The sequence below is a fragment of the Plecotus auritus genome, assembly GCF_963455305.1.
Source record: "Plecotus auritus genome assembly, chromosome: 1".
NCBI classification, from domain to species: Eukaryota; Metazoa; Chordata; class Mammalia; order Chiroptera; family Vespertilionidae; genus Plecotus; species Plecotus auritus.
In genome coordinates this window covers 105,460,464-105,473,174 of record NC_137770.1, presented here as the reverse complement: position 1 = coordinate 105,473,174, position 12,711 = coordinate 105,460,464, and the positions used below count along the sequence as shown (strand labels likewise).

The 12,711-nt window shown below is 44.6% G+C and overlaps 1 protein-coding gene across 3 annotated transcripts in view; it reads right to left on the bottom strand.

Moving 5' to 3' along the window:
- Positions 1 to 12,711, bottom strand: part of JCAD (junctional cadherin 5 associated) — a 57,148-nt gene that overhangs the window by 14,659 nt on the left and 29,778 nt on the right. For 2 of the 3 annotated variants that reach the window (XM_080676502.1, XM_080676501.1), the window contains one exon: positions 2,663 to 6,384. In XM_080676502.1, coding sequence (XP_080532628.1) covers positions 2,663 to 6,384 — 3,722 coding nt within the window. The remainder of the gene's footprint in view (positions 1 to 2,662; positions 6,385 to 12,711) is intronic. The other variant, XM_080676503.1, reaches the window with a different exon arrangement.

The window sequence follows — 12,711 nt, the reverse complement described above, 5'->3', positions numbered from 1 at the left end:
TATTTTTTTTTTTTCTGACGTATCTCCTTGGGCAAGGGTAACAAAAGAAAGAGTAAGCACATTAAACTATATTAAACTAAAAAGTTTTGCACAGCAACGGAAACCATCACCAAGAGGAAAAGGCAACCTACTGAATGGGAGAACATATTTACAAATGATACATTTGACAGGGGGTTAGTATCCAAAATATATAAGGAACTCAGACAACTTAACTCCAAAAAAATTAAAAATCTAATTAAATAATGTGCAGAGGACCTAAATAGACACTTTTCCAATGAGATCATATAGATAGCCAACAGACATATGAAAAGATGCTCAACATCTCTAATCATTAAGGAAATGCAAATTAAAACCACAACAAGATATCATTTCACACCTATTAGAATGGTTGTCATTTAAAAAAAATCAACAGCCGAAACCGGTTTGGCTCAGTGGATAGAGCGTCGGCCTGTGGACTGAAAGGTCCCGGGTTCGATTCCGGTCAAGGGCATGTACCTTGGTTGCGGGCACATCCTCGGTGGGAGGTGTGCAGGAGGCAGCTGATCGATGTTTCTCTCTCATCGATGTTTCTAGCTCTCTATCCCTCTCCCTTCCTCTCTGTGAAATATCAATAAAATACATTTAAAAAAAAAAATCAACAAACAACAAGTGTTGGCAAGGATGTGGAGAAAAGGGAATGCTTGTGCACTGTTGGTGGAATTGTAAATTGGTGTAGCCACTGTGGAAAACAGTATGGAGGTTCTTAAAAAAATTAAAATTAGAGCTGCCAAATGACCCAACAATTTCACTTCTCAGTATTTATCCAAAGAAAACAAAAACACTAATTCAAAAAGATATGTGCAACCCCAATGTTTACTGCAATATTATTTATAGTAGTTAAGATATAGAAGCAACCAATGATAGATAAATGGATAAAAAAGTTGAGGTACATATATACAATGGAATATTACTAAACAATAAAAAAGAATGAAATATTGCCACTGTGACAGTATGGATGGACCTAGATGGTATTATGCTAAGTGAAATAAGTCAGGTAGAGAAAGACAAATACCATATAATTTCATTTACATGTGGAATCTAAAAACAACAACAACAACAAAAACACAAATGAATACTGAAAACAAAAGAGAAACAGTCCTACAGATATAGAGAACAAGCTGATGGTTGACAAAGGGGATGGGAGGTTGGGAAAATGGGTAAAATAAATAAATAAGAATCACCACAAAGTTCAAACCTATTTCAAAGCATGTAAGAGGAAGCTGAAAGAAATATTGACATTTTGAACTCTGAAAAGGAGATATTTAGATGACATCTCTCCTTATGGAAAAGAAAATAAGCAAATAAATACACCCTTGGATTTCAAAATAGAAAACAGAGAAGCAGAGTGGGGAACCACCCCACTGGGGCAAACTGGAAGGAGGAGGGGCCGGGCTCAGGAGGTCAGACTGGGGTCCTAGGGTAGTGGGGTAACACTTATCTCAGGGGGCACAGTTTCAGCTTACTGTGAAAAGGTCTGAATTAATGAGTTAATGTTCCCCCAGTCTGTGGTTTATGATGCAGACCTTTGGATAACTACCTCAACTCATCTGATAATTTTTAATTTTATAATTAATAATCCCCAGCCCCTGAAGAAAGTGTCTGAAACAGAGATGCCAAGGGTTCTCCTGGCCTATTTGTGTCATAGTTGAGATGATGAAATTGTGTTTGAGGAAAATCGCTGTTACTGTCATTGGGGACCTGCCCTGGCTTTATGGAACAGAGAAGCTCTAAAGACACATTAAGGTGAAGGGATGGAGAGGCCCAAACACCTGCAGGATGCTGTTGCCCAAACTGAGTCGCCTGGGATTTCAAAATCAGAACTTAGGGGCCTTTAAAGAAACAGAGTTCATGAGGGGAATTTTAGGGGTGGGTGTTGAGAAAGTGAAAACTGTTAATTTATGTGTACTAAAGTTTCATAAATGGTGTGGTAGTGAAAACAGATAAAAATGGGAAGAAGGGCAAGAAATTTGGAAGGTGAAATGTGGGGCAGTAGTTTATTTAATCAACCTGTATATCTTTTCTTATAAGGTTAATAAAGAGCAATGAGGATTATTTGGGTGAATGCCTATTATTTTAGGAGAGAGTATAGAGCACAAATATTATGGTCTCTTACAACATTTTTCAAGGTGCCTGCTTTATTGACTCACCTCATCACAGTAAGGGGCCCAATATGTTGTTTATATAGATAATTTGATATAGTAGTTTATGTAATTTCTTTAAAGACAATCATTTAAAATATACTACAAGATCTTGATTTTTCAGGAAACTTCTAGATAATATTTTGTAAAATGAAACATCTTCTGGTATAATAATTTTCAGGGTCAATTTGATCTTTTCTGAATATGCAAATTTTCATTATCCATCAACCTGGTATTTTTTCATGCTCTGAGGATACCAAATTAATACTGAATGCCTGCCCTGGCCGGGTGGCTCAGGTGGGTGGAGTAACAGCCCGTGCACCAAAGGATTGCGGGTTCTATCTCTGGTCAGGGCGTGTATAGGAGGCAACCAAGTGACACCTCCATCGGAGTTTTTCTCCTACATCAATGTTTCTCTCTCCCTTCCTCTCTCTAAACATATCCTCCTGTGAGAATTAGAAAACAAACAAACACCTGCCACTTGCCTGACTCCTCACCGGGGCACCAGAAGTCCCGATCCAAGTTCTTCTCTCTTCCTGGTGCCAGATGCCCATTTTCTTCCAGTGAGAGTGCGCCCTTGGAGACAGAGAATGCATGTCCCACCTTTCGAGCCAGGTCCCCAGTGGTCAGAGACACCAGGCCTCTTGGCTGAGCTCCTGGGCCCCTCTCAGCCTTCAGTCCCTCGGCATCCTCCACGGAGTCAGTGCTCCGGGAGCTCAGGAGCCTCATCCGAGACATGGAGCTCACCTCTTTCATCCTCATCAAGCGGTCAGGGTCGGCTCGCCTGGGAGGGGAAGCCAGTTTCTCTTGTAAACTTTCAATCACTTTGGAAGTACTTCTGAGCCTCTTTTCTGAGCCTGCCACACTTGGAGCCCTTTCTATAAAATGGAACAAAGTGGACCTGAAGGGTGGTTCTGTCCCCATGCCCTTGTGATTGAAGGACTCCAGGTCACTGGGCTGAGACTCTGGGTCAGTGGCCTTGCTGGGGACGACCCTCTCCACACCAGAGTGTTCAGAAGTCCTTGGAGCCTGCGGGGCACTGACCCTTTCCCCTACGAACAGAGGGCTTTTGGTCCAGCCACACTTTCTCCTGCCACAAAAGGCATCATTGGAAACTGTGGGCTCATCCGGCTGTGCTGGACTGGACACTGGTTCCTCCCTCAGGGACACCAACCTTCGGGCACTGCCATCAGGCTCAGAGGGCTGGTTATGTCCTGTTCTCCTGGCGCCCGGCAACAGGGACTCCACGGCCACCTCGATGCCCAGTATCCTCGCAGCCCTCATTTGAAGGGACTCATTTGGGGGGATTTCTATTGCACTCTTGTCACCTGAAGACCCATCTAACTTACTGGCACTCCACTCTTGTGCTGGAGTCAGACCCACAGACCTCAAGTCTGGTACCGAGAGTCCGAAAGTTTTGCTGGCAAGAGAGAGGGGGCCCACCGTGCTCCTCTCCTCCCCACCACCAGGCGTGGGAGGGGCTGCTTGGCTGGGCTCCACAGACTTTAAAGCACTGGGGAGCTCCTGCCCATCCTGGGGCTCTCTCAGTTCAGCTGAAGCAGATGAGGACACAGTGTCACGTGACCTAGAAGATGTTATTCTTTTCACAGGACTTGGGCTGACTGCTAGCTCCTTTATTCTTTTCCCGACCTCTTGGTTTCTCCTCTCTGTAATCAAGCTTCCCTGTGTTGACAGCAACGCTTCACCTCTGCTGTCCTCCACCTGCAAGGGGCCCAGGCACTGAGGACGAGCACCCTGGTGGCAGGTGGCAGGCTTCTGCTCCTCACTCCAACTCTCAGACTTACTCTTAACTCTTCCCGACCTAAACACAGGCTCCTCCGGCACCACCCCCCTTGGCAGTTCCTTCCCTCTCCTTTCCTGGCTCTCTCCACTGAAGCCCAGATTCCTGAGTGTGCAGCCAGCATGGCCTTCTGGCTGCCATCCTGTCTCACTGCTCTCACTGCCACTGCTGCTCTGACTGCTCTCTTCCTCTTCCTGAAGCTCCTTATTAAAACTTTCTAACTGACTTATCAAATCCCATGGACGACGGCTAACTGGCTTTAAAAGAAATTGACCAAACAGTTGTTGACTATTGCATGGACCTGTGGTTGCCCCCTTCACCACCTCGCCTCTGGGCACAGGACTGGGTCCACGTCCACGGTCATCCATGCAGGGCTGACTCTGGCCCACTTTTGGCATAGGGGCTTGGTTTATGAGTAAGGAGGTCCTTGAAAAAGCACTGTAGCTAGAAGGGTTGAGGGACACTTGACCTTTTAGATGATGAACATTTGGCTTCTGGTTCTGGTCACTGGAAGCTAATGTCATGTGCATCTGAGCTTCGGAGGCAGGAGGGTCCAGAAAATTTGGAGTCAGCACTGCATTAGGTGACCCTCCTGACTTAGCAGGGAGGGGCTGCGGGCTTTTGGATTCTTCCGTGAAAGTGGTTTGTGTTTGCTGATCTTTGTACTGGTGCCCTGGCCACGAGCCAGAATACTGGAGTACTCTGTGTTTCATGGGGTGAATGAATCTGAGGTCATCTGTTTGTTTGTCTTCTTCTGGTTCCCCCAGATCTTGTTTTTCAAACTCTGGTCTCCCAGCCATGCTTCCTGTGAGAGCTTGCAGCTCCAGGTCGGTGGAAGACATGCTCAGCAGACTTTGTTCTTGCAGAGCTGGGCTCTTATCAAGCCCATGCTTCTTATCAGCACTCTGTTTTAAGTCATTGTTGTTCGTATCTATATCTGGCAGATGTGATTCTGATTTCACTGGGATAGAAACCAAACAAAATATCGTCTCATTCATTTTTTTCTTTGAACTTTTCTTGGTCTTAATCCCAGTTTCAAACTTTTTGAGCTTGGTTTGGGTTTCACAGGTACTCTCGCCCTGTGGGTTTGGGGAGGAGACTTGGCTTTCTGCTTGTCCATGTTGGCTGCCTCTCACGTCAGACCACTGTCCTCTCATAATACAGTGGTCTCTCTGGTCCGGAAAGCCACCATTTTCTCCATCCCTGGGGAGCTGGTCCCACAGCCATGGGGTGCTGGGATCGGCAAGGGCAGTGCCTCTCTCTCTCTCTGATGCAGGCATGACGCTCTGTGGGTTTAAAATGGCACCATCATGATGCATGCTTCCATGAGCTGGCTCTGGGGCAGAGACTGGACCAGAGTTGTACAATTTCTCATCCACCTTTGTTTTGTCACAGAAACCCTGGGGTTGGGCCAGTTTAATATGTCGGATCCGTGGGTCGTCAAAGGGAATATACTGAACAGAGCCGTCATAAGCAGTGATGGGATGGGGGTGTTTGAGGAACTCATTTTCAGTCCCAGGGGAACCAGAAGGAAACTGAAAGCTGGCAGCAGCCTCCACAATTGGATGATGGCAATCATCATACATATGCCTGGGGGCCACATCCTCCCCATAGGGGTTTGTGATGTGCTGGGGTGGCGACCTATATGATGGCGGAGGCACGTACACTGGAGGCTCCAAACCAGAGTCGGGCAGGCCGACCTCCTGCCTGTAGGAAACACTCAGGTCTGCCTGTTGGCTGTCCAGATGGTCGCTGTTTTCCACACCCGCCCTGGAGTGTTGGTGGGAGTCATAGGAAGGAGGCTTGAGGGGTCTCCCAAATTTTGGCCACAGAAAGGGGACAGAGGAGCCACCCTTCTCAGGGTTTCTTGTAGATTCCAAATTCGGTGCACAATCTGGAGGGTAAAATGGCATTCTAGAAACATCTGGTAAATACCCGTCACTTAACGGAATTTCCATGCAACTCAAGCTCTTAGGGGAGAGAACTCTAGGCAATGACTGGGATTTCCCTTTACTTTGAGAATTCAACACCTGTTCTCCTCGCATAAATGGGTACAGATCTTGAAACAGTTTCTCCCCATCACCATCAGACATCTGTCTTCCTAATTTCCTTGTCTGGTTCCAGCTTTCCAGGCTTACATTCTGCCACTTGTCAGGGCCTCCCATTCTCAGCTTTTCTTCCCTAACCACCTTCTTCATCACATTCTCTGTCCTTCCTCCAACTTCCCATGAACCCTCTCTCGTGTGGATGGGCAGACTGTGGGCTTGAGCCACTCCTCTGACCTCCAGGTCTTCTCGGTCTCTCGGAGCCAGCAAGCCACCGACCTCCTGTCCTCTTCTCCAATAGGCATGGTTGTGACCACTTTGGTGCTGAGAGGACCACGCCAACCTGGGTTGATGATAAAACCTATAAAATAAGAGGCACGGAAGTTACACCAAGGGAAGAAGCACACACTGCTTCTGTGACTGGTGATCCAAGTCAAATGTGGTACAGTACTTTTGAAAAATAGATTCCCCACTAGAGTACTTGTCAATTTTAAAGAAAACACATCCCACTAATTATGGCTGAAAGGCAGTCACATGTTTCGCTATCCAAGGGCCTAGGAATGGCAGCAACAGGCTGCCCACAGACATCAGGACACCGGTTATACTTGAAAGATGTCAAGGCCCTTATAACTTTGAATGCCCAAGGGAACAAGGATAAACCTGAGGGCATTGATTCTCAAGTGTGGTCTTGGGCCACTGGGAGTCCATTCCCAGCTCAGTCCAGACCACTGAGTTCTGGGTGAACGAGTCTGAGAATCTGCTTTTCACAGCCCCACCCTGTCACAGTGGTTCTTAAACTTCAATGTGTAACAAGAATCCAAGAGGGTTACTAAGGCCCAGGCTTCTGGGTCCCATGCCCAGTTTCTAATTTAGCAGGCCTGATGAGGCTCCATAAGGTACATTTTTAATTATTATTTAAGTTTCAGGTGTATAACATTATAATTAGACATCTATATAAACTACGAAGTTCCCACTTCCAAAAGTTTAACCACTATCCATCACCATATAATTGATTGATCCCCTTCCCACCTTTGGCTTACCCCCAACCCTCTTCTCTTCTGGTAACCACAGACCTGTTCTCTGTATCTATGAGTTGGTTTTTGTTTTCTCTTGTTTGTATATAGAAACATTGGAATACTACTGAGCCATAAAAGAAAAATAAAATATTTCATTTGGGACAACATGGATGAATCTTGAGGGTATAATGCTAAGTGAAATTAGTCAGAAAAAGGCAGACACCACATGCTCTCTCTCATACGTGGACCATAGTGATCATTTCTAATGGGCCCCAGGTGATGCTGGCGCTGTTGGTCCCAGCACCCCACTCTGAGAATCATCACTGCCTGTGGTTGTTAACCATGACTGCGTGTTAGAATCTGGAGGCACTTCATAGCTTCTGATGCTCAGGCAGTATCCCAGCTCCACCACGTTAGAATGGTGGAGGCCTGAGGGGGACTAGGAATCAGCGTTTTCCCAGGTTCCCCAGGGATTCCCAGTGTGTGGCTGAGACAGAACCATGGCTCTAGCTCAGTTCCCACACTTCCCTCATGTGGGCTCAGTAAAGACACACATTACCAAGTCTCTCCCCCTGGAAGTCAATGGGTTAGGATTCAGGCGGCTGTGTGTGTTTTTTAAATCTTTATTGGAGGATATGTTTTCATTGATTTTTAGAGAGAGAAGACAGGGGAGAGTGAAACATCAATGTGAAAAAGAAATATCTATCAGTTGCCTCCCATATGTGCCCTGGCCAGGGATTAAATCTGCAACCTAGGCATGTGCCCTGAATGGGAATTGAACCCGCAACCTTCTGGTGTACAGGATGATGCTTCAACCAAATATTTTTAACAAGCACTCCAGGGGAGTCTTCCCTTCAGACATGTGAGAAATACTTCCAGGGCTGACTCTGAGACTGAGAGGGGGCTCTGTTCATGGGAAGAACTATCTACCAGGCAGGAAATGGTAGCACAGTCTGGTATAAATGCCAGCCTAGCTCCAGGTTGCTGTTCACCACCTGGCTGTACATTAGAATTTCCTTGTGAGCCTTTGAAAACTGTCAATGCCCAGGGCCCAACCCCTTATATTTGGATCTAATCAGTTTAGTGAGGAGCCCAAGACCAGTATATTTTAATATTTCCTCAAATGAGTCTACCATGCATCCAAAGTTTAAAATCACTGTTCAACCCTAGCTGTTTTGGTTCAGTGGATAGAGTGTCGGCCTGCAGACAAAGGGTCCAAGGTTGGATTCCGATCAAGGGCACGTACCTAGGTTGTAGGCTCCTCTCTGGCCCTGACCCTGGTCAGGGCTCATGCAGGAGGCAACCAATCAATGTGTTTCTCTCACATCAATATTTCTCCCTGTCTTTCCCTCTCTCTTCCACTCTCCCTAAAAATCAATGGGAAAATATCCTTGGGTGAGGATTAAAAAATAAATAAAACAAAATAAGATCACTGTTCAAATGCAGCTGAAGAAAAAATCTGAACACAATTATACTGTACAGAAACATTAAGTGACTACCTACAAACCACCAGAAATTAGGACTTTAATACAGAAAAACCATTAACTGAAAGGAAGTTTGGGGCACTCAATTATTTTGATTAACCCTAGGTCAAGCAGAAAAAGTTTCAACTCTAAAACTGTTGTTTGCTTTTTAAATTATAAAAGTAATATGTATTCATTGTTGAAATTTTGGAAAAATATGGGAAAGTAAATTACCAAACACTACTTAAAACTGTTCTATCAAGAGACAGTTATTTTGATATCTTCTAGTCTGTGTGTGTGCAAGGATGTGGCTTTTCAAATAGCCTTAGTATTCTAGTAAGCATCTGTTTTATGAGAACACTAGTGTCCCAGTGCATGAAATTTGTGCACAGAGGGGGTTTCCTCAGCACGGCCTGCAACCTCTCCAATCTGGGACACCTCGGGGGATGTCCGACTGCCAGTTTAGGCCCGATCCCACTGGCAGTCGGACATCCTCTCACAATCCAGGATGACTGGCTCCTAACCACTCGTCTGCTTGATCACACCTAACCCCCCTGCCTGCTGGCCTGATCACACCTACCTTGCCCCCCTGCCAGCCTGATTGCCCCTAACCTCTCTGCCTGCCTGCCTGCTCACCCTTAACCCCTCTGCCTGCCTGATTACCCCTAACCCCTCTGCCTGCCAGCCTGATCACCCCTACCTTGGTCCCCTGCCAGCCTGATCACCCCTAACCTCTCTGCCTGCCTGCCTGATTGCTCCTAACTACCTCTGCCTGCCTGCCTGATCACCCCTAACTGCCCTCCCCTGCCGGCCTGATCTCGCCCCTAACTGCTCTCCCCTGCTGGCCTGATCGCCCCTAACTGCCTCTGCCTCATCCCCCACCACCATGGCTTTGTCCGGAAGGAAGTTAGACGTCTGGAAGATGGCTGGTTGACCCGATCTAATTAGCATATTACCCTTTTATTAGTATAGATAGATTATATAGCATAGGATTGCTTAAATGAGGGGGGAGCCTTTTTCAGCAGGAGGACATGCTCTTGGCAGACAAAAACACATAATCCCTATTCAGCCATATGCACTATACTGCCAAACTGGTCATTAAAAAATTGAATCACTTTCTTACACCTTACACCAAACAGCTGTTGCCCTTAAAACCCCTCCTCAGCCCCCACCTTAGGTTCTGCCTTCACAGTTCACCCAGAGTAGGTTCTGATTGGTCGGTTTCTATGCCAATCAGTGTCAAAAGCTCCACCTCCTAGGCAGCCATTGGCTCCTCGCAGTTCACCCAGATTTGGTTCTGATTGTTGGTTTCTATGCCAGTCAGCATTTCTGGGCCTATCTCCAGGCCTGATCATAGAGGCAGGGCTGATCAGCAGCCACCCCAGGCCATTGGTGAGCAGACTGAACTTCTGACCTCTGGGAGAGAGATAGAGGCTTGGCTGCTGGTGAGGCCGAGAGAGAGAAGCAGGGTCTGATCACCTTGCTTCTCTCTCCGGGCCTCGCCAGCAGCCGCTGCCACTGCTGATCAGCCCTGCCTCTCTCTCTCTCTGAGAGTCAGCAGTTCAGCCCGCTAGCCTGCTGCACACGCAGCCTGGCATTCAGTCGAGCCTTCAGTCATTTTGGATATTACGACCCTGGCTCTTTATATATATAGGTTTCTTACCACTTGTAGTACAAACAATTAAACATAGCTATTACTATGTGCTAGGTTCATACTAAGTGTGTTGTAGACATAAACTCACTTAAGCTTCACTAGCACTCCTTTGAGGTAGGACTACCCTCATTCCTATTTTACAAAGGAGAAAACTGAGGCACAAAAGTTAATTTGTTTAACACTTACATTGATTGGGCATTTATGCTGTGTCATGCACTCTGCAAAGCATGCCAAATGAATTATTTCATTAACTCTATAACCACCATTATTTCTCCCTTTTTATATATATAAGAAAACTGAGGCAAAGAGGGATTAAACAACTCTCCCAAATCACACAACTTGTAAGTAGAGGGGAGAAAGAATTCAAACCCAAGAAGTGTGACCATAAAGCCCATTCAGTTAGCCACTCTGTTTTTCTTCTTCCAATCTAATGAAAAATTCCTCAAGTGCATAATTTTAATGGATTTGTATTCTATCATATGTCCATGATTTACTTAACCACTGTTGGACATCTATGTAGATTACATTCTAACGCACTTTGAGAAAATTATTGTTCACAAACACTAAGCATGTGTCAGATTATTACTTAGAATGAATCCTTAGAAAAGGAATGAGTAGCAGAGCAGGGGATTATGTTATTCACATTGTCAAATCTGACCTTAGATTAGCCACTCCCCTTTATCTTCCCTCAGGTGGTGCGGAGGACAGCTGGCCTTGCTGAACCTTTCCCATCTCTGGTTATTACAATCTTTTCTTTCTTATTATTAAGTAAGTGAAAATAACTTCTCATTGGTGTTAATTTGCATTTCTTTGATCATTAGTAAGGCTCATGTTTTGTCAGGTGTCTACATGTAATTTGTAGTTTCAAACAATTTCTATAACACAATCCACTTTTCAGCTGATAGCATGGTAGAGTGAACCTGACAGAAAATAGGGAGAAGCTCCTATGCCACGAGTTCTGTGCATATGCAGCATGTAAAGGCCCAGGAACGGGGCAGCTGAGGGGAGTGGGCTGGAGGAGGTCTATTCCCAGCATGTAAGCAGAAGGCTGCTGTTCTGCAGGAGCCTAAATGAATAGTAAAAATCTATTATTATTATTATTATTATTATTATTATTACTACTACTACTATTATTTTGGAATCACTTCTTTGCCTTAAAAAGTGAGGGAGTTCTTCAAATCCTATCTTCATTACCATCCCTGATTACTTGTTAAGCATCCACTTAAAGCAAGGCTGAATTATGGGTTGAAAAAGTAGAAAAATATTTAAAATCAACTGGAAAGAAAGCATTTGCCATTGAGCAGCCTAAATGCTTCTGCATTTACTGTCATACACAGTGCAAGCTGTCTTAACACTGGGCCCCTTCCCTTAGGAAATCCTCTGTGACTCTCACCCATAGCCTGCGAAACACTGTAGAAGATGAACTATTTAAAAGTCCTCAGCACCTACAGGCTATAGGGTCTTAGACTCCATGCAAGTCCAAAGGCAAGACAAAAACTATAACTTAATAAGTTTCAATTGTCACAGATCCAAATAAGAGAGAGTGAAATAAATCATTAGGGAGTATGTGGTTGATGCCCTCCATCAGAGTCTCCTTTCTTGCCTCTGTCCTTCAGCTGGCGGTGAGTGGGCTCTGTACACCACACAGCTTTAATGAGCACCATTCGTGCTCCTTACACTCTCACAAACATTTTCCTGGGGTGCACAACTTTATGGAAGAAACCACATTGCATAGCTTCTGCTCATTTTCTCAGTGGGTATTCTGGTTTCTCGGTAAACACGTGGTGGACCTCAATGCCAAGAGGTGGCTGAAATCCCAAGGTGGTACTTGTCTATCTATGTGCCATGAGCATAATCAGAAGACAAAGAGACATAAATAGGACAAGAATATAAACAGACTGCAACTACCAACACAAGTAATGTGGCAGTTTTCTTCCGCTCCCCCAAATCTTACAAAGTCACCTTAACTTTGTCAAAACTACCATATACAACTCATCAAAATGGCTAAGTATCTGGGTTAAACTTTTTCTATTTGCACAATGCACCTAAATCCCACTTTAAGGAAACATAGGTTATCTGGGAAATTTTAAATAATTTATTTTAAAAATAGATCACATGACATAGAAAACTATAAAGCATTTATTTAATAAATATCTATTTTGTACCTAGCATGACCCTGGCTTGGACAGGCACAAGAGAATCCCACAAGGTGATAGTTCTGATAAATTTCTCCTTCACACAAGTTACCAAGGGTAGATATTTATTGGCTTTGATATATAATGTCTATTACCAGATAAAATGTGTGCTACCTCAGATGGCTTCAAAACCAAGAATATTTTTTTCTAACATCTTTGAGGAAATATGATCAAATAAAATTTTTCTTTTGAAAAAATGAGACTAATAATTTACATTTAAAAATATTAACAATGGCACATTTTACAAAAACACAGTAATACAGGGTGGGAAAAAGATAAGGAAAGCAGAGTGGAATGCGATAGCCCAAATAAATTGTGTTGACAAGTTCAATGAGACAAACAAGGTCTTTATACAGAATT